At 40.6% G+C, this 23,474-nt stretch overlaps 1 protein-coding gene across 1 annotated transcript; it reads right to left on the reverse strand.

Moving 5' to 3' along the window:
- Positions 1-1,991: 1,991 nt before the first annotated feature.
- Positions 1,992-17,436, reverse strand: ak4 (adenylate kinase 4). Its single transcript, XM_086047950.1, has 5 exons — positions 16,966-17,436; positions 16,132-16,251; positions 11,296-11,468; positions 5,959-6,077; positions 1,992-5,686 (listed from the first exon to the last, which is right to left on the reverse strand). The coding sequence occupies exons 1-5, from the start codon at positions 17,105-17,107 to the stop codon at positions 5,560-5,562; spliced, it is 681 nt and encodes a 226-aa protein (XP_085904076.1). The 5' UTR covers positions 17,108-17,436; the 3' UTR covers positions 1,992-5,559.
- Positions 17,437-23,474: the final 6,038 nt, after the last annotated feature.

Raw genomic sequence — 23,474 nt, forward strand, 5'->3', positions numbered from 1 at the left:
AAAAGAAGAAAATCATCAGGAATACTTACTCTTTATTTGGAGGTCTACTGTTTACTTTTACTTGAGAGCTCTCTCTATTCCCAAGTAACCGTACTCTTACTTGAGTACAACTTTTGGCTACTCGACCTGCCTTTGTCTGTGACCCACTTTTGGATGCTAACCAGGGACGGACTGTCCACCCAGTGGGATTCATGAAAAAAATATACTTTTAAATTTTTTGTAAATTATTATGACATTATTTTTGAATTTGTGTTTTGTTGTGTTTCTTATTGTATTGAATATTTAAGAATGGCATAATTGTGGTTGTTTAAGGAATATATGAACTTCATATTATTCACTGTCATTTTATTTGAATATACGATGTGTCGGGAAAAGAAGACTGTGCTCAGTGAGAGAAATATTCAGGCCCATCCAGATGTTTTCAGGCCCACCCATTAGCCACGTTCTGGCTCTGCCCCTGGTGCTGACCCACAGACCCACAGTTGAAAGTCATTATTTTAATAATTAGGAGTCTTTAATGAACGTACCATGCAAGTTTTTGGAACGTGGCAGGAAGTAGGCATACCAGCAGAAAACCTACATACAGTAAGCACAGACATGTAAACACTACACAGGAAGCCCAATGCCAAGACTCAAAACCCCATACCTCAGATCTGCAGTCAGCGCTTGCTTACCACTATATGTGCTGCCCTCAATTGCAGACTCTACACTGACTGAACATCAACAATAATCATAGCAAATCCTCTTTACCATGAAAATATGACCCGTCGAAGCTGTAAGAAGCAATCTGACCACACAATGCTTTACATACACTAATTCCTCACCCTCCAAAAGATTTGATAGAAAACCATGAGTTTATTTTCAGAATCAGTATTTTCTATGGGATACTAAATACCAAGGGTCACCAACAGATACCAACACAAAAACTTGGAAACACTTATCAACAATCAACATCTATTTTTAGATGAAATGAAATGTGCACGCGTACAGACACACATGACTAAAACGTTGGCAAAACCGGTTCCAAATAAACAGACAAAAGATTTTTCAATAGCTTTCCGTTGTGAGCACGGTTTTCTAAACGTGTTTTTGGGATGTATTAAAAAGTGAATGCAAAAACACATGCTCCTTCCAAGTAGCCTGTAGTACTTGTCACTGGCGATGATTCCAGGTCCACTACATAAGATCATTTTCACAATCAAAGTGTGCCTAAATTTCAAAATGGATCTCTATGGAATTTTCTTGTCTCATGAAAACTGAATGATCCAGAAATTAGGGCCACCCGCATACTTCACCGAATCATGCCTCTTTAGTAGTTGCAAGTGCAAATATTTCCAGGTTATGCATGGTGGGTGTGTCAGAGGTTGATAGAGGAGTTCGATCTTTGTGATAAAATTAGTAATAAATCCCACAATCCCATGTGTTCCACCATAGTAGTAGGGTACGCCGCCAGGATTTTTTTTCTCTCCCAGGGCCAGAGGCAGAGCTACAATTTCTGTCATTCGCTTTTTTTTTCCTTTTTTTTTTTTTTACATAACATTCGAATTGCCATTCAAATTTGTCTTCAAATTTGTAACATCATATCCAGAGGTGGGCATTCTACTCAATTTTGCTGGTCCGTCATTCGTCATCCGTCAGCAGCCATGGTATTCGTCTGTCGGACGCGGTTAGTGACGATTACTGACTGACTGATGAAAAGCTACTTCCGCCAGTCGTCATTCCGTTATTTTTAAAAGGTGTCCCGTCATTCGTCAGCAAAACATACGTCCCTCCGTGACGATCTGTCAGTCTGGTGGAATGACCACCTCTGATCATATCCTTAAAATGTTTACTAATAAATGTTGCAACCATTAACTGCATACAGAAAAAAACCCATTCAAATAAACTGGGCAACTCTGACGCCAGAGCACCAATTATTTAAATGTGCCTCATAAAATCTTGTTCAACTCAATATAAGGGATGAAGTTAATCACATTAAGAGAGAGAATGTATTCACCAGAAAGTTGTTTTTATTGCATTTGAAATATGACAAGATTGAGCAGAATCTGTATTGAAATAGTGAAGCGAAAAGAAATGTTTTACACAAAAGCAGTGGGGTGTATTCAATGATCATGACCACCTGAAAACTTTTACACCGCACCCATTCAACTCTCTGATCAAACAAAGCTGCCAAACCACTTGGATTTTTCAGGTGTGGTTACAAAAAAAGTACACTCCCAACAAGTCTTTTGACATTTTGCATAGACATATTTAAAAATAATACATATATTTTTTATATATAAGGCATTTACCCACTCATTAGAGAACACTGTTTCGTCCCTCTCTGTAAGAGGGTTAACAAGTTGAATTTTACAACAACCATTTTATATTCAGTGTAAAAACTAAAATGCTATGTCTCATACTGAAAGTACTCATAACTACAAGGAACTATATTCATGTCAACACAAATATATACAATGTCCCGTTAAGCGGGGTACACACATAGTGACAATTTGGCTAAAGGCCCAATCCTCAGATGTCTCCGACAGTGATTAGTGATTTTTAAAATTTTTAATTGTAGACCACATACTCTCAGAGCCATACACAAATGCTCACCTATTTTATTCCCTTTCGTGTGTGGGTTCTCTCACATTTCAAAAACAAATGACAAATCGATGTTGAAAAAGCCCTATGTGTGTACCCTGCTCAAGATAAAGACCCCAATTCATTGTGAAATGATACATCTTTACATAAGGCAACAGGCAGAGAAGCAGACTTTAGGCATGACCATCTATTAGACAATAATGACCACTGTCATAAATTCTGCTGTAACTTGTCACATGTGTGGAACAAAAGATATTTGAAACTGAGGAACAAAGAAACCACAAACCACAAGGGGCACTTTAGAGTTAGATTGAGACATTTTTGGAATGCTAAATACACCTTTAAACATTAAGATAATAGAGCAAAATAGTAACAACTAACTCTGTAACTGGTTGTCCGGAGCAGTTACGTAACAGCGGCCTTGTTTGCATTGCACAACATGCGACAGCAAATGTAGAATTGACCCTGATAATGTTCATTTCTAATTCAAGAGCGAGAGAGGACAGATTCAGACCTTTTGCATTGCATTGGAAACTCTAAACTCAAACGCCCTAAAGGTTACACAGTTTGATAACTCGCCAACACTTTTCAGGAACAAAATGCATTCAAGTTGCATAATAACTCAGGTCGAACTATCATCTTCCACGACGTTAGATCTCATATCGCGCAAGTCTTCATCTTGGTGAGCGTCTTAAGGCTGAATAAACGCCACCGAGTCCACGCGCGTTTGCGTTTCTTTGACTTTTTGGGGTTGCCACCACAAAAGAGTACAAAGAGGAATGTGTGCGTCAGGGGCGGAGCCGTGGTTGGGCCTGGGTGCGCACAGGCCCACCCAGATTGACAGACGGTGAGATTCATAAAAAAAGATATACTTTTACATTTTTTTGTCAATTATTATCAAATTACTTTTCAAATATTGTCTCGTTGTGTTTTTTATTTTATTGAATATTAAGAATGGCATAAATGCGGTTGTCTAACGAAGATCTGAACTTCATTTTATTCAGTTTATCAATTTATTTGAATATACGATGCGTTGGGACATAGGAGGATTGTGCTCAGGCTGAGGCCTAGTCAAATTTTTCCAGGCCCACCCATTAGCCACGTTCTGGCTCCGCCCCTGGTGTGTGTGCGTGTGTGTGTGATGGAAATTATAGCATAGTAAAGGGAATATATTGCTACACGTGTCTTTTTCAAGGCCGCTGTGTACAAAATGGCTAAAGAGACATCATTACAATAATAGCATAGGAATATATGCCGCATAAGGCAGCTGTGTTGGGTAAATGTGAAGAAATTTAGCTTCCGGTCACACATTATTTCACTCTATGCATGTTCAACGCTGTCTACATAATCATGGTCATGGTGAGTACATAATTTCCCCTTTGTAAGTTTTTCTATACAGTGGTAAAACAATGTACACACATGGACACATTTCTATGACAATTTGAGAATGTAAAAAAAACATGTATGAGGCGAGCTCTCTTCAGCAAGCCTCCGTCTATAATTCCTTAGACGCTATATGATTTATCTTTACACTTTTACTGCTAAATAATAGTGACGATAACAGTCTGGCTCTGCAATGGATTATTTCAATTGCATTTCTTATGTACGGAAGCGTGGAACTGCCGATATGGAGTAAAAATATTTGACTGGCAAATATGTTTGAACGTACTTCCAAATACGTACTTGTAGAGTAAACGCTACAAACTTCAAGTATTTTTTTCTATAATTCCACGGGGTATTGACTCACGCATAGGCAAGTAAAAAAAAAAGTGTATTGTTTATATGTAATTTTATGGTTTTACAATTATGTCTGCAATGCATAATTTCCATGCAGCATTTTTTCTCATAATGCCATGGGCTATTGACTTGCGCATGTGCATACCCCGTGGCATTATGGGAAAAATACCAAACAGAAATCATGCACAGCAAACATAATAAATCCATGAAATTACAAATAAATTTACTTAATTACTTACTTAATTGTCAAATGTATTGGTATGATGTATACGAAACGCTGAAAAGATATATATATATTTTTTTTTACTTGCAGATGTGCAAGTCAATACCCCGTGGCATTATGGGAAAAAATGACATGTTATTAAGTACTCGCAAATAGTTCAAACACATTTAAATACTTACAAACGTACCTCCAAGTACGTTCAAACATATTTGACGGTAAAAAATGTTTACTCCACACTGGTAGTACCACGCTTCCATAATTATGGGACAAATTGTTTTGTTAACTAATAGACTATGTTTGTCTACTCTCTGTAGCAGACATTCTTGACCATTTTCTTTGAATATTCAGGGATTATTGCTGAAGGGATTATGACTGAGAAAGTCTTTATGGATTTGAATGAGACTTGATTTGAGATTCTTGAGGTATTACAATGATGTACTAGATTATACTGGATAAAATTAGTCCACTTCCAAATTCAATTTTGGAATGATTTTCCTCACCACTACGGAAGAGGTTTTTTGTTCATCTAAATCAAACAGTCTGATTCAATGAATATATTGCATATAGTTTGTGGTGGAGATACTGTATACTGCAAAGGAAGTCCGTCATTTACAGTTGACATTTTTCTTCCTTTTGCTTTTTCTGTTTTCTAATCTGCTGTTCTGTTGTTAGCTATTGTCTTGCATGCAGAACCAATTAAGATTCTGTGCAATGAGATTGTACCATGTTGCAAGTTTAGATGAGAGTTTGAATAGAATAGCATCTATTGATTGAGTTAGCGATTTACTAAATACCATTTGATTGTATTACTGAAATGTACACACGCACGCCTCAAAAAAAAAAAAAAAAAAAAAATCTGCAAAATTCACTTGTGTGAAAACAGATTGCATCCTGCCATTTCTCAATTCCACTGTCAGTGACGAACCCGAAAGACAAACAATCCAGCATTGGAGAAAGTCACTCCACATCTTCTACTTTCTTCTTGATGTTTTTTGAGGTCTTCTCTCTTAGCAAAGTCAGGGTGCCTGGCTTTGATGGGCATCAATCGGCTGTGTGTGCATCTTGGTGCTGAGGAGAGAGTTGATGTAAGGCCAAATCCGATCTGTTTCTGTACCAGAAAATGAGTGTAGGATTCCTTGTGACCTGAATGTAGAGGTAAGAGAAAAAGTTACAAGTGTAATGTAGCATTTTCGTAAAAGGTCATAAAACGCTTTTAATTACATCCTACCGGACAATCAAATGATCATCAAAATACCAATCAAGCAGTCAAACAATGCTGTGCTTGTATTGGTAAAATTAAACTTCCTATGTATTCCCACTATGTCCAAATGTTGTTTTTGGAACATGATGTGGGATGTTTACGTAAACTGTGCATCAACTTTTATTGCTCAAAATAAAAACAAGAATTTACTGACTTGTATAAATCTATGACGGGCTTTGCCACATCTTTGTAATGTCTCAGTCTTGCCATCAAAGCCTCTGGTTTGTCGTCATCGTGCTGGATCAGCGGCTCCCCTGTGATGTCATCCTTGCCCTTTGTAGCGTCACACAGTGAACAGAGAGAAACCAAAGTCAAACCTTTATGGACCGAATGGGCGAAGACAATGCACGAATAATATTTTGGGATAAAACAAGCTTCATCTTACGTGGGAGCCAGTGTAGCCCCATGTAATGCAGCTGCTAGGCTCTTTTAATTACAGTAAAAAAAAATCATGTTATTGATTATACTGTATCGCTATTGCATGTTTTAAATGTTATGTTCTATGAGGGGGTGTGCACTATCCTGTTTTACTTTTTTCACAGTGATAGCCTTTTATGTATGTGCACGTGTACATACGCACATATATGCGTATGTATGCACGTACGTAAAGATGCCTAAATGTGTAAAGACCCCCACAAAGTGGCACTGGAACCAGGGATAAAACAAACTTCAATCAGATGATAACGTTAAAGTTCATCCTACTACATTTTCTGCTCATTATTTCCGTGGAAAGCCGAGGCGCCTTTTGTGTCACATGAGCTGCGCTCTTTTGCTACATGACAATGTTGCATAACAATGTTATGACTATGACTGATTTTTCTGTGCTGACTCAAAATCTGTTTCTGTTGGGCCAAATGTCGCAATGTTGCTTCAGTACTGAAGCAAATATTTTTACTTCACTGTAAGGCACACTGGCCTCTGAATGAAATCCTTTGCTTGATAGAAGCCATTTTTAAGTGCATTAAATAAAACCCCTGGTTATTCTAGTCATCTTTCTCTACGAGTGAACAGAAGTCAATCCAAACGGGGTTTTTTTTTCAAGAATATGCTCTATGCAAGCCCATTAGTTGAAACAAGGCATCCTGATAAATATTCCGTTTGTGGAATAAGAGTTAATCCACCCGTTTTTAGCCATCTCTGGGGGCGGCCATTTTCTCACTTATGTCGACTGAAAATGACATCACAACTGCTTAGAACTGAGGTAACAACCAATCACTGCTGGCCTGTTTTCTGAAGCTGAGCCGTGATTGGTCATTACAGAAAGTATTCCCACCTACGGACCGACCTCTGTCAAACGGTAATTCCCTCACCCGGAAAAAAAACGTATGCATTAAATTTTCTAATACTATATTACATTAACGATCGATTCCTTACAATGAAGTTCCGGTACTGTATCTGGATTTTTTTTAAAAATCTAAGTCAAAGTCAACTGGAAAACAATATAAAGTGGGAATGTGCATATTCAGATATTGCCCAGCACTATCACTCTAAGTGAAGCAATGAAATGAATCCCTACAAAATAACAGATGCAGGCAAATTCTGAATCGTCTTAAATACACTTTCTTTGTTTACACATATAAAACAGCACAATACGTTCAGCAGGCAGAGATTACATAGCTGCTGTTTTATGTTGTTATTAGCAGGTTTCACGAAAATGTGTCACTTTGAAAACTTTGCTTGGTGTGAGGCTACGGAGACTTTGTGTCCGATCGTGTAACTGCCCGGCTCATGATTGATTGGTCAAACATCGCAAGTAGCTCCACTGTATTGCTGAAACAGAGTCATGTGAAAGTACCCAAGGCGGATGTCTGTCTGACAAATCAAAACATAATAGATTCATAATAAAAAATGTTCCCTCAGTGAGCTGTCACCTTGCCGTGATGCAGGGGTTTGTGTGTCCCAATGATAATAGGAGCTAAGTTGTCTGGGGTTTTAAGATCCTGGCAGAGTCACCCTTGGCAAACAGGTCCTAGGTGAGGGACCAGACAAAGCACACCTCAGGGACCCCTTAGAATGAAGAAAAAACAGTGGTCCACAATTTTTCTTGCACGGAGGTGGGTCACCGGGGCCCCCGCTCTGTGCTGGAAAGCGGAGACTATGCTGGGGAACTTCAATGCTCATGCGAGCAATGACACTGAGACCCACAAGGACGTGATTGTGAGGAGGGCTCTCTTATCTCTGGGGTTGAAGTCAGCAAGGCGGTAAAAAAGCTCCTCAGTGGCAAAGCGCCGAGGTTGGATGAAATCCGCCCAGAGTTTCTAAAGTCTCTGGATGTTGTGGGGCTGTCCTAGTTGACACACATCTACAACATCACGTGGACACCAGGGTCAGTGCCCCTGGATTGGCAGACCGGCCGGTCCCCTTTTTTAAGAAAGGGTGTGTTCAAACTATAGGGGGATCAGTGATCACACTCCTCAACCCCCCTGGTAAGGTCTATTCTGAGGTGTACATCATGAAGTTGAATCTCTGATTCAGGAGGAGCAGTGCGGTTTTCCTCCTGGCCATGGCACAGTGAACCAGCTCTACACCCTCAGCAGGGTCCTTGACGGTGCGTGGGAGTTCACCCAACCAGTCAACATTTGCTTTGTGGACTTGGAGAATATGTTTGATTGAGTCCCTCGGGGAGTTCTGTGGGGGTGCTTCGGGAGTACGGGGTATTGGATCCCTCATACGGGCGGAGTTTGGTCCGTATTGCCGGCAGTAAATCGGATTCATTTCCAATGACGGTTGAACTCTGACGAGGCTGCCCTTTGTCACATATTCTGTTCTCAACATTATGGACACAATTTCTAAGTGCACCCAAGGCGTTGAGGGTGGTCTCAGTATTGCATCTATTCTTTTTGCAGGTGATCCTGTTGGCTTCTTGAAGCCGCAATCTCCAACTCTTACTGAAGCAGTTCGCAGCAGAGTGTGAAGCGGTTGGAAAGAAGCGCCTCCAAATCTGAGAGCATGGTCCTCAGTCGGAAAAGGGTGCCCTCTCGGGTCGGGGATAAGATCCTGCCCTAAGTCGAGTAGTTCAAGTATCTTCGGGTCTTGTTCACGAGTGAGGGTAGGATGGATAGATTGTATAGATAGACAGGGGGATCGGTGCAGCATCTGCTGTGATGGGGACTCCGTATCGGTTTGCGTGGTGAAGAAGGAGCTGAGCTGAAAAACTATTGCAAAAGTATTCACCCTCTTGGCAATTTTCGTATTTTGCTGTCTCACAGCCTGGAACTAAAATGGATTGTTTGAGGCTTTGCATCGTTTAACTTACAGAACATGCCCACAACTTTGAAGACGAACATCATTGTTTTCAACATCATTGTGCATGTTTTCTGTTATTTTATCCTATTTGTTGTTTGCTTCACAATAAAGAACATATCACGTCTTCAAAGTTGTGGGCATGTTCTGTAAGTTAAATGATGCAAACCCTCAAAAAATCCATTTTAATTCCAGGCTGTGAGGCAACAAAACACCAAAATTGTCATACCTTTTGAGAGTCTCCCACGTGGCTTTGTGCAAAGTCAAAACGTGCCTTCATATTTTTAACTGAAAGTAAAGGTTTTCTTCTGGCCACCCTTCCATAAAGATCAGCTCTGTGGAGTGTACGGCTGATTGTGATCCTATGGACAGACACTCCAGCCTGTGCTGTGGAACTCTGCAGCTCCTCCAGGGTTACCTTTGGTCTCTGGGCTGCCTCTCCGATTAATGCCCTCCTTGCCCGGTCTGCGAGTTTTGGTGGGCAACCCTCTCTTGGCAGTTTTGTTGTGGTGCCATGCTCTTTCCATTTGATGATGATGGCTTTGATGGTGCTCCAAGGGATCATCAAAGATTTGGATATTTTATTAGAACCCAACCCAGACTTGTACTTCTCAACAACTTTGTCTCTGACTTGTTTGGAGAGTTCTTTGGTCTTCATAGTGGTATTTGGTTAGTGGTGCTTCTTCATTAGGTGTTGCAACATCTGGGGCCTTTCAGAAGAGGAGTATCTATACTGACAGATCATGTGACACTTAAATTGCACACAGGTGGACTTTGTTTCACTATTTATGTGACTTCTGAAGGTAATTGGTAGAACAAGAACATTTCAGGGGCTTCATAACAAAGGGGGTGAATATACATGCACATGGCAAATTTCATTTTTCTTTTTAAATTTTTTTTTTTATATGTTTGTTTCTCATTTCACTTCAAAACTTAGACTATTTTGTGCAGATCCATCAAACAAAATTCTGATTTAAATATCATTAGAGGTTGTAATGTAACACATCAGGTAAAAGGACGAGGGGGGTGAATACTTTTGCAAGGCACCGTATCTATTTACCGGTCGATCTACGTTCCTAACCTCACCTATGGTCACGAGCTGTGAGTTGTGATTGAAAGAACAAGATCCCAGATACAAGTAGGCAAAATTGGTTTCCTCCTCCCTAAGAGATAGAGTGAAAAACTCAGTCACTCGGAAAGGACTCTAAGTCGAGCCGCTGCTCCTCCATTGGGAGGAGCCAGAAGAGGTGGCTCGGTAATCTGGTTAGCATGCCTCCTGGACGACTGCTTGGTGAGGTGTTCCAGGTATGTCCCACCGGGAGGAGGCCCTGAGCATCACCCAGGACACGCTGGAGAGACTATGTCTCCCGGCTGGCCTGGGAATGCATTGGGATCCTCCGGAAGAGTTGGAAGAAGTGGCTAGGTAGAAGGAGGTCTGGGTTTCCTTGCTGAAGCTGATGCCCCCGTGACCAGATAAGCGGTAGAAAATGGATGGATGGATGGCAGAATGTAGCTCAAAGTAACAGCTAAAACACCATTTCTTCTTAACAAATATACTCAAGTAAAAGTAAAATGTATGTTGCATTTAAACTACTTTAAGAAGTACAATTTATCGCAAAAATTACTTAAGCATATATAACAGAGTAAACGTAGCACGTTACTACCCATCTCAGTGTGTACCGTGAATACAAAAAAGGTCCACACACCCCTTTAAACACCAGGTTTTTGTGAAGTAAAAATAATAGATCATTTTCCACCATTAATGTGAATTATAACCTGTAGAACTCAATACTTTGTTCCAAAAATCCGGCATTTCAACAGGGGTGTGTTGAGTTTTGATATCCACTGTTTAATACCCACATATAATATTGCTGCTTCTACCATCAGGCACAGAGCCAAGAGTATATCAAATAAGCCTGTGCCTCAACGAAAGCATTTTTGTGGCACATGGACACATCAGCAAACATAAACAGGTACACCAGAGACCCAAGTATTTGTATACAACACTGAAAAACTAATATTCTGTAATATGTACTTGTTTGGTTCATATGTACCCGTTTGTGTATGAGACAGCATGTTGACAGTCAAAGTTCAATGTGTACAGTATAAACAAAATATATGCGGGAAACTAGAAGAGAATTGTGAGCAGGAAAACTGCAATCACATTTTCTAAAAAAATCATGAGAGAGAATTATAAAGCAATAATTTGGTCACATCACAAAGCACTTCAGCACTCAGCTTTTCAGACCTGCACTCGGGGTGGGTTGAAGCCCATGTTGTAAACTCGACCACTGCCTGCGTGGATCCAGCGATCACTCAGTCTGTCTTTAAGAGTCTCATAAGGGATGTTGAGACTGATCACCAAGTCAAGCTGGTACAAATTGTTCAGGGACTGGGCCTGTGAAATTGTACGTGGAAAACCTGGTGAGAAACAAGAAATTAGAAAATTGAGTCTGATACTGCATGTGACAACACAAAACGTGCTGTTAAACATGTTCGAAACATGAAATCACGGGTGTACCAAGTGTGCTCATGTAGCAATGTCGGCACAGAACTTTGGGACTTATACACCTACCTTTCCCCATCAGCGATTTCAACACGACAGCCAGAATGTTCCCAAACAGGAGACAGCAGTGTATGGGGGACCGTATTTGCGTATTCGTTTGCTCTTCTTTAGTGCCGCCGCCCTCCTCTCCCGCGTGCAACAGTTAATAGCGCCCGCGCGTAAGCTCGCGCTAATAATAAAAACTGATCAGAAACGATACGCAAGGTGGACCGAACCGAACATGCCATACCAAAACGTATTATACGTATTAATACACCCACGTGTACCGTTACACCCCTAATATTTTGGAAACTTCGGTTTGGTATGTTTATTTTGAAAAGATGACAAGTAAACTGTACTTTTTTTTTAGAAAAAATAAATAAACACAAACCATTTGGGTGATACTCTAAGAAATTACACCAGAATAAAATCTTTACTACTATTCTTCTACAAAATCTTTAGTCTTTACATTAATGTATTTTTTATTGTGGTAAAACAAAGGCAGGAACAGGAATTATGGAGTTATTAGACATTTTGTGAAAAGGTACACATGTGTTCATGTATCGGAGGTTTTCTTCAACTGTACAGTGCTTTAACTATAAGTGAAGCATACCGTACTGTATATGTTCTGAAAAACATTCTGAATGTATGCCTAACTGTGTGACTCTTTTTTTTCTGGCCAACCTGAAAAAGATATGTTTACTGATTGATTACTGATCCTGCTTCCAGGTTTAATCCTGTGACTCAACAAGAAGTAGTGTTCATCAATGTTTGTCCACTGTTAAAGATTCTAGATAATATTTAACTTGGGGAAAAAGCAGTGACCTGTCTTGCTTTTAGGACAGCTCCATCAAAATTAAAGTGGAATAAGTGGCCAAATGGTTAAGATCGTCACTTGCCACCGTGGGGACCTTGGCCACAACATCCCCCCGAACACACAGCTGCGGTGTCCTGGAGCAAGACACCGATACCCCAAACTGCTGCCCAGGTGCTTAAGTAGCCGCCTGCTCAAGTGTGTACCACTAACAGTGTGTTTAATGTGTCCGCTATTGTGATGGGTCAAATGCAGATTTCATGTACATGACAAATAATTATAATTCTATTCTTTATATGTTGTTTATCCAACACTGGGGAAGTATTCGACCATACAGGGAGTCCTCATTTTACGAACGAGTTCCGTTCCTACACTGGTGATGTAACCTCAATTTCGCATGCACAACCGCAAGGAATGCTGGTCTTTATAGTACAGGTAGTGCTTGTAGGCGGAGGTGCGGTGATTGGCGCACAACCACCGCAAATACCTAAGCAAAGGTAAACAAGCTCAGAGACACAGCACAAAAGCACACTTTTGGAGCGAGGAGGAAAATGGCTGCTTCATTCATGTGGTGAGTGACATGAATATCAAGTGTTTTACTGACAGTTGAACGTAATGGAAAAAACATCCATTTGAGTCGTGACGCCGTGTGTCGCCATACACAGTGGGTTATTCAAATGCCGGAGCAACTCTGTCCGCTCAATCATGTAAACGGGATATTCAGAATGTTTCAGAAATCTGAATTTTGATTTTAACCCGAATATTGACTGCATGTAAACGTAGTCACTATGGTGCTGGGGACAAAATGGGGGAGGAGGCACGGGCGTTGTAAAATCGAAACGTCGTAGGTCGTGTACATCGTAATACGAGGACTACCTGTAATAACATTTTTTCACAACGCAGAAGGGCAGAAGCCACAAAACAAACAAAAAAAACAAAGTATTGTTTAAACAAAATTAGATTCATTACCTCATCGCTATTCATATTTCACAAAGCCACTGGAAATAGAAATGTAATTCAGTACAACTTGCAGACCAGCGAGAGCTCAGGATTTCACGACACTACACGCTGGTGCTCATGGGAAATGTGGTTGACTTTCGACAAAACACGACCACTTTTGTCCACACTCCACATGGCACCGCCATAAACAACAAAAACGGACAAATTAAAGTGTTGCTTTAAACATTCCTAATATGTGTACATATTGGTAATGCTGCTCGAAACTTTGATTACGAAAATATTACTAATCCTGTGTGAAAATGGACGTTAGTGCTGTCAAGCAATTAACGTTTTTAATTGTAGTTAATCGCATTTTTTCATAGTTAACTCATAGTTAATCGCATATTTTATTTACTGTAAAAAAATCCCTTGATTTTATTGTCCCATTATTTTCTTGAATTTTAACACCCTTAACATGAATAAGAGGATTGATTTTCTTATGCAAAGTCAACCCAAACATATTATTTTTTAAGAATATGCTCCATGCAAACCCACTAAATGAAACAAGGCATTCTGATAAATATTGCGTTTGTGGAATAAGAGTTAATCCACCTGTTTTTAGTCATCACTGGGGGCGTCCATTTTGTCACGTCTTTCAACTGAAAATGATATCACAGTTGCTCAGGGCTCACGTTGTCATGTTTTGTCTGTTTTGTGTTGATGTCAACTGCTCTGTGTTCCAGCTGATTAGCTGTGGGGGCGTGTCCTTCGGCGCCGCACCTGTGCGGTATTAACAATTAAGGACTTTAAAAGGACAATCGTGAGATTATTCACCTTGTTTACGTCCATCGAACCTAGTGTCTGTTTTTCTCAATCTGCTAAATTATCTTGTAGTTTTGATCGCATGTTTTTGCCCAAGTATTTCGGTATTTATGTTTGTTATCCCGTGGAGTTTTTGTTTATTTCTATTTGGACTTTCCCTCTGTGGCAGGTGATTTTGCGTTTACTTGTTCTCCTTGCCTTTTGCAAGCGTTTTTGGTTTTCCCGTGTTTTTTCCAGGCAATCTGCCTGCGTTTATTTTGTACTTTGTACGGTAGTAAATTGGTTGTGTTTTTGTCAATAAATATTGTTCAAATCTTCTCGCTTGTCTGTGTTTGTGGGATCCACTCCATTTCCGGGTTTTACGGAACCTGACACACGTAACGACCAATCACAGCTCACCTGTTTTCTAAAACTGAGCCATGATTGGTCGTTATTTGAGCCCTCAGCATCTGTAATGTCATTTTCCGTCGACAGAAGTAATACAAAAGCCGACCCTTGACATGGTAAAAAATGGATAGATTTTGCAACTTAACTCATATTCCACAAACACAATATTAATCAGAATGCCTTGTTTGAACTAGGGGGCCTGCATAGAACATATTCTTGAAAAAAAAAATGTTTGGGTTTACCATCTTCAATTGAAAAAACAAGCATTGGATTCAACTCACGCAAACAGCACTTCAGTTTTTTTCAAACACACACACATACAATTTCAGCTGTTACTGAAAGCATGCTACTGAACACCAATTGATTGGCTAACCTTGTCTTGCTTTAGAAAGAAAATATATACGACAAACACAACGCTGCATTTTAAGGGCAAGCAAGGAAAGTCTATCTAATCTAAGCAATGTAACCATAGGATGTATCTGTATGTACAGTATTTATGTATATACTGCAGCTACGTATGATCTAAGATCAATATTAGCTGGATATATGTGCATTTGTGCGTTGAACTTGTTGGTTCAATGTTGCAATTAGACGTACTTAACAGATTCTGACTTTGGGTCATGAGCCGCATCGCGTCATTCTATGGCTAGGCGTCGGCCGGCTGCTGCAGCTGTGGAGATCCGTGTGAAGGGCCCGGCGCACGCCAGGAGTCGCCGCCGCTGCCCAACGCTTGCCGGTCGAGACGAAGCGAGCCGAAGAGCTGAGAGCGCATGGGGACGAGCTAACGTGCTATTGCTACGCAGCTTCCGCAGCAGGAGTCCAAAGCTGCGCGCCACGCGCGCACAATTTTTTTTTTTAACCGGTCGTACTTCGTTCGTGGCTCTTCCACGCGGCTAATTAGGAATCGAAATTTAGCACCAACATTCTAAAATCTGAACGGTTCCGGGAGAACCGGAATGATGGAACCGATTCCACTCGATTCGTTTTCGGTGCCCCATCCTAAGGGGGACGAAACAGTGCATGTGTCTGCCGAGCAATTCATCTTCATCGTCAATATTTTGAAGCAGATGTAACGCCTCCTCTACTCTAAAGCTTTTTTTTTTCAATATACATGTATAGATCACGGTGACCAGCAGCCTTTATCAATGCAGCAGCTGGTTGCTATGGAAACCTTAATCACGCGATAAAAAAAAATGACGGCGTCAAAAGGGGGTTGGATTGACTTCGAAAATAAAGCACTAAATTAACAGCCCTTATATACATATGTGGACATGATGGAAATGCAGTGCTGTAAATAAGTACAGACCAGAAGGTTGTGGTTTCAGTACCACAAGCTAATTATGCACAGATGTACAGTTAAAAGCACAGCAGAGAGCATCCATGCCTTTCTCCTAAAAAAGTCATCTGTGTTAATGGGGGTGGAAAAAAGTTGGCCAATCACCGTAAAGGAATGTTTGCCATACCCATTATGGAAAGACATTGCTTTACAGGGCAAATTGAGTATATTACAGCAGCACACAATGTACAGAGACGATGCTAAATAATGTATTAGGGAAACATATGGAATATTTTCTTACCATCTAAAAGCCAGCTTTGGCCACTGAGGTTTTCCAGTCTGGGCATCATGAGCCTGGTCATCACTTGATCTGGCACCAGCATGCCTTTCTCCACATATGTCTTAACTTGCACTCCTGCCTCTGGTTTACAACAGATACAGTAGATAATCCTGTATAGTTCAGTTATGGATTTAAGAGTACTTCCTCTGAAATTCAAATGAATGTTCATTCAACTGCTAGGCATAGGGGGTGAGAAACTCCAGCATCGCCAACTGGATTGTCAAACATCTGTTATGTAACATATGGGCAACAACAAGCTGCCTTCAAAGTGCTTAAGCGAGAATCTAAGTGGGAATTTCAGTGTATGTATGGAGCCTGCTGTGGATTGAAGCAGGAGATCAAATCCAAAGCAAAACCGACATCACGAACAGAATGTGAACAATAATAATAATTATTATTATTATCATTATTATTGTTGTTATTATTATTATTGTCATTATTATTGTTGTTGTTGTTATTGTTGTTATAACTATAATTAATTACAATTTCCATTGCATCTATATGTTTATAGTCAGCGTGCGTCACAGCCATCTATTATAATTGGTTACAAGACGTATTCAAAGTTACATGCTCAGTTGCCTTGCACTTTGAGGAGTGAATAGATGTCCAAAAATACATGATTCTCAAGAAGTTTAATTATTATGAAAAAGTCCTCGGAAACGTTAAAAGCATTCAACTACGGAATAAATATTTAACGCGTGTTGTCATACAAGATGTGCTGCTTCATGCATCACGTTTTCCTGAAAACAAACGTTTGTGTTCGTGCTGGGCTAGGATGATCCAAGTTTATCTTACCTGTATTAGCTGCAATGCTCTCACGTAAAAAGTGACCACTGGATAAATACTGGAGGCCGAAGCTTTGCGCAATCCTCTCTGATATGGTTCCTTTACCTGAGCCCGGAGGACCCATTATAGCAGCGCGGAACAACTTGGCCATGTCCTTCCTTCAAAAATAAAATAAAAGTCTGCTCCCGTTTGCACGGAGTAATGTTACTTGTCCCGTTTGCTCTTTGCAAGAAAAGCAACCAAAATTAACTCGTTAAAATGGGAAACTCCCAACAAGCTCCAACCCCCTCGATCCAATGTTTGGACGGCAAAATAAATTCTTGGTGAACGTTTCCGTTAATACACCAACCTCAAAACCATATTTCCTCTTTTTTCTTTAAGGTCTTCTTTTGCTTACATTACGGTACCCTATGTCTTTAAAAAGAGTTTATCCGCGAATGGACGTGAGAGTCTCTACAACGCCCCATTTTACTGCGCACATCACCCAGAAAAAATGCGGATGAATGATTCAGTCACGCATGTCGCAAGGCGATGTGGTATCTGTAGTCTTTTTTACTGCAAAGCGCCCCAACAGTTCTACACTTTCAAAAATCATACATGCGACAAATTCACACTATCTCTAATACTCTAATACAATGAACAATAAACATTGAGCAGCTTTATCATGTGCAAATCCTTCTCATGGCCATATACTTTTTATTGACAATAAAACAAATATATTGCAGTCTACATGACTTCAAACGCGATGTTTAACTTACGTTGGGTAGCACTATACTCTTCTGTATTTAGTTGAACTTCATTGCTCCACTTGTTCCAGCAAAAGGCGCTGTGGTGAACTACTGATTCCGTCGTGAGACGCAATTTAGGGACCAATATTTTTGAAAACAGACCACGTCGTTTATAAGTTTATGTTATGTTTTCGAGGGAAAACAGGCTGGAAAATCATCATATATTTTGATGTATCAACTATCAATGCTACACTTTTAATGGGATATATTATATGTTGTAATACCTATTTTGCTGTACGTACACACATACACATGCAGCAACACTCATTTTTATCCAGTTCCCCTGTAGCATTTATTGCTTATTGCTCTTAAGTTAAATTCAGAAGTGTATAGAAAACCCTTCATGTCTAATTAATTGCGAGTGGTGACTGGAAAATAACATTTGAGTAATGCTTTGTTTCACGTGTTTTTTTTTCACCCACAGAACATAATCGGGTGAAGTTCCCTGACACCACAATGGAAGATGTGAGGAAGATAATTAGAGAAAAATGTAATATTAGTTATGCAAAATAAATAAATGGGGAAAATAGAAACAATTGAAATGCTGAAATACCCTTTCTCAATAAAGAAATATTTGATATCATGACTTTTTTTAATGCACATCTTTACTTTTATTATATACTGTATTTGCACAGTAAGCTATCTTAAAATGTACTGTACAAGTATAATGGTGCATAAATGAGTGACCGTAAAATATGAACCTGTAAACTAAAGTGTTAACTAGAAGTATACAACTTGTATACAAGTAGTATACAGTATGCCAGGATGCCAGGTGTGGGTGGGCATTAGTCTTACCTGGGGGTGCTAAAATGCTTAAGTAGGTCGAAATCCAGCGTAGGACTACTACACCTTAAAATGTGTTTTGTTTTGTCCTTAATTGAGATAACTGTTGTCGTAATTTGGGCTAAACAAATAAAAGTTTATTTGATTTTATTTGACTTATAAGACATCCATAACTGAACAGTATGGACATGCAGGTGACAATACTTTTTTTTGTTTTGTTTTGTTTTTAAGGTGAGAGAGGATGTAACAACACAAACAAAGGTTAAAACTTAGAACACAACCATAATTCAACAGTAGGGACATGCAGGTGACGATGTTTTTTTTTTTGTTTTGGGTTCTGCCATCAGAACTACATCCAGTTTTCTTTGGGTGGGCAGAGCGTGTCCGTGGGTGGGCACTGCCCCCCCCCCCCCCCCTGCCCCCCATAGTAACACCCCTGGTAGTATATAAATGAGTGTACTTGCAGTACACTTCAAGTATAAACCGGTAAACTAAACTGTGGACTAGAAGTATACAACTTGTATACTATGTCATGTCATGTCATCTTCCAAACCGCTTATCCTATACAGGGTCGCGGGGAGTTGCTGGAGCCTATCCCAGCCGTCAATGGGCGAAGGCAGACTACACCCCGAACTGGTCGCCAGCCAGTCGCAGGGCACACATAGACACTGTCACTGAGCGGGAATCGATCCCACGCTGCCCGCACACAACTCAGGCGTGTGTACCACTACACTATCAGCGGACATAACTTGTATACTATTAACATATAAATGAGTGTACTTACAGTACTCTTCAATTATAAACCTGTAAACTAAACTGTGGACTAGAAGTATACGACTTGTATACTAGTACAGCAGCACACAATTCAGCAGGAATTCCAGTAAATGGTTGTTTGTCTTTGTGTGCCTTGCCAGTCGCTGGCAACCGGTTGAGGATGTGTCCCGCCTATTGCCCAAAGGCAGCTGGGATAGGCTCCAGCACGCCCGCAACCCTTGTGAGGATAAGCGATTCCGATAATGAATGGATGGAATGGAATGGATGATGACAGGGGAATGGGTCGGGGGTAAAAAATATGGAGTGTGATTGTGCATACCCAAGTTTATACAGTATGCACAAAAACTCTCAGCGTATGCATGAAAACACGTATTGGTGAATCATGCTAGAATTTAATCAATTGTAGTCAGATACTGTATGTGTCAAACTTAAATCACTGATTCACTGGAACATGAAACTAGCAGTTATTGGTGCTCACATATAAGTACCCCATCATTATTTGCAGATCACTTTTGCAGGGCAAGCTCATCAGTATGGGTGTCTCTCGAGCATCATTGGCCTTTATTTTGGAGCCACATAAAGCCCTCCTTCACCAGGCAGCATGAGAACTAAAAAGTAAACCCATTTGCCATTAAATGGCATGCAATCCAATCATTTAAAATTATATTTTTGTTTTTTAAACACCAGTGAACGCTGGTGAATATCAATTAAATCAATCAAATTTAGCCCCAGATTAAGTGATAAGGCTGACTGTATTTGATTCAGTAACTGTAAATGCTGTACAGCAGGGGTGTCAAAGTCAAATGGATGGAGGGCCAAATAAAAAATTTAGCTACAAGCCGAGGGCCGAATGTTCATTGAAAATTTTTTAAATGTCCAGATTGGATCGGGTCCTTCGCGCCTGCTGATGACATCACGATTTATGATATATTTCTGTAATATATGTTTTTGCCTCTATGTTTGTCACTCCCCCTGGCTGTTGTGTTTATATGTTCTGAATGGCTAAATATAAAATAAAATAAAGTACATTACTGCTACTTTTGCGAGGCAGCTTGTACGTCACTTCCGCTAATGACCCGAGAAGAAGCCGCTGCTCGTTTTGTGAAACAACATCAGCGGAACGTTTGCGTTTCTTCTGATGAACTGGCAACAATTTTGTGGTTGACTCAGGCTGCAAGATTGTATGCACTGCATATAATGTGAAGTATTTCCTGAAACGTGTTTTACTCCGAATAACTTTTCACCACAATCCGATTCCGATAGCTACGAAACAGTGACGTGACGACCGAAGGACCATCCTCGCAAAAGTAGCGGTAATGTTCGTTATTCTATTTTATTTTTTATTTAATAATTCAGAACATCCAAACACAACAGCCAGGGGGTGTCAAAGAAATATATTACAGAACTATATTATAGCGCGTGACGTAATCAGCGGCGGCACGGTGGTCGACTGGTTAGCACGTCCGCCTCACAGTTCAGGGGTTGTGGGTTCGATCCCGGCCCCGGCTTCCCTGTGTGGAGTTTGCATGTTCTCCTGCGCCTGCGTGGGTTTTCTCCGGGTACTCCGGTTTCCTCCCACATTCCAAAAACATGCATGGTAAGTTGATTGGACACTCTAAATTGCCCCTAGGTGTGATTGTGAGTGCGGATGTTTGTCTCTGTGTGCCCTGCGATTGGCTGGCGACCATTCAGGGTGTCCCCCGCCTACTGCCCGAAGACCCTTGTGAGGATAAGCGGTATGGATAATGGATGGACATCATCAGCAGGCGCGAAGGACCTGATACAATCTGGACACTCGATCACATCTGCTACTCACACCGGCTTGCTGCGGTCTGCGAGCCGGTTCTAATTATAAATCAATATCATCCCTGGGGCCGTAGAAAACCTTCTCGCAGGCCATTTCCGGTCTTGACTTTGAGATATGTGCTGTACAGTACATTTCTGTGGATATCACAGTAAAATGCGCTAATAAAACCGTCCAGCACCAGCATGGGCAAAGGCCTGCCCTCTCCGGGATGTGACGCTTTGAGGTGTCATTTACTTCCAGGTTAATGATTGGACATTGATCAGTCCAAGGAGCAGGGTAAAAATTGGGCTGGCACTGATGATGGAAAAGCTGCAGGTTCTTGCGTTTCTCTACATACTGTTAGGACGAACGCAGGGAAACAGCAACTGCAAAGCACACAGCAATTTGATAATTTCCCTTCCATTTTGAAAAGTTCTGAGCAGTGGCGTAGATGATGTAGGGTTGGTGAGTTTTGTAAACCCACGGGCCCTCTTGTGGTCGAACTTTTTTTTCTTTTTTTTTTTTAATGTAATGTTGTGGTTGACCCTCGCAGCGGCAGGTAGCACTGAGTGTAACGTCAGAATGGGTCACTGCATTTTGTTGGGGGATACGCAGCCCCACATCCCCCTTTTGAACTGATCCATGCGTCTATTTAATGTGATTGGCCCAGCTGCTCAGACTTCGACCCTTATTTTTCTATAGCAAAAAAGCAGGGTAGCTGCTAGAGGACATTAGCAATTGCAAAGATGCTTAAAAGACAGAAACCACCAGAAAAGGAGATGTGTGGTGCAGATAAACGGAGGGTACAAAAGAAAAAAAGCGAATTGAGGATGTGGCTCTTGAGACGGTATTGTGAAATACGGTACTTAGATTGTCAACCCTTCCTCTTGTACTTGTAAGAAGGCAGCAACGGCGTGCTCACTATTTATCTACATTGGTCACTTCCCGTTCGTGCCCCGTGCCCTGATTTGCTAGCTAACAGTCAATCAAAGTGACCAAATGTCACGACTCACGATGCCGATTCAACATGCTGGAACGCCCATCCGACGCTTCCTGACGAGGTCCGCTGTTACGACGGTGTTCGCTACATCAATTAGATGCCTCGACGCTTACCGACGCCCGATGTCGGATTGGTGTATCTAGGCCTTTATACTCCCTGAGCCACCGCATACAGGACGGCGGCTCTGCCTAGCCTAGTGACAATGGGACTCCACAGTCTCAACTGGTTTCAACTAAATATGTGTGCAATACTGCAGATAGATTGGCAGGTTCCAAGAGAAAATGTCACAGCGACAAAATCACCTACTCACAGTATATGGCACTGAGGCTAAATCAAACTCTTTGGTACAGTGGCATAGAGGTATAAACAAAATTACAAAAATGAAAATGAGTGTATGTGTTCAGACACTCTTTTACGAACTTCAAATTAATAACAAAACTTGAGACTAGATTACACTGCAAAATATACATTTACAAAATGTAAAGTGTTTTTTGAAGTTTCACTATTTTTAACATCAAAACCAATGGTTTGACAATTCCGTTTTCTATCCATCCATTTTCTATACCACTTATCCTGATCAGACGATTCACACTCACATTCACATTGTCACTGAATGTGAACAGAACCCACGTTGCCTGTATGGAAATCAAGCAAGTAAACCACTACACAAGCCATTGTAACTACACGTTTGAATAAAAAAAGGCATGTTTATCACTGTGTTACATCACCTTTCCTTCTAATAACACTCAATAAGCGTTCGAGAACTGTGGACACTAATTGTTGAAGCTTTGTAGGTGGAATTGATTCCCATTCTTGCTTGATGTACAACTTCAGATGAAAAAGGATACATTGTTGCACCACCCATTTTCAGTGGGAGACAGGTCTGGACTGCTGGCAAGCCAGTCTAGTACACACACTCTTATACCGCAAAGTCACGCTGTTGTAACATGTGTAGAATGTGGTTTGGCATTGCATTGCGTGGTAGGAATGCGTAGTTACCGTTAATCAGGAGTTATGTCAGTTAGTCTGAGGAAAGCGAAGATGGCAATCTCTTCAGTTTCTCCTAATTGCTCCTGAATTTCTCTTTAGAAGGCAAAATTAGTATGTGGCCATAGCTGATGTGTGTTTTATGTTATTTAAAATATTATTTTTTTGTGCACAAGTCTGTTGTACATTGTGTAATTGTATGCTTTTTTTCCACCAAAAATGCTGTTTATCAGCGACAGAGGTGTGGACGATATAAGCTGCTGAACATTGGTCAACTTGTCAAATCTTTCTGAACATGGAAGAAAACCATGAGAAGCAGTAACCATTTCCAAATACAATTTGGAATGTGGATACATCAGACCAACGCACACTTTTCCATTTTGCGTTAGCCCATCTCAGA

This window comes from Filicampus tigris, chromosome 12, assembly GCF_054856515.1.
Source record: "Filicampus tigris isolate MCC_2025a chromosome 12, RoL_Ftig_1.0, whole genome shotgun sequence".
NCBI lineage: Eukaryota > Metazoa > Chordata > Actinopteri > Syngnathiformes > Syngnathidae > Filicampus > Filicampus tigris.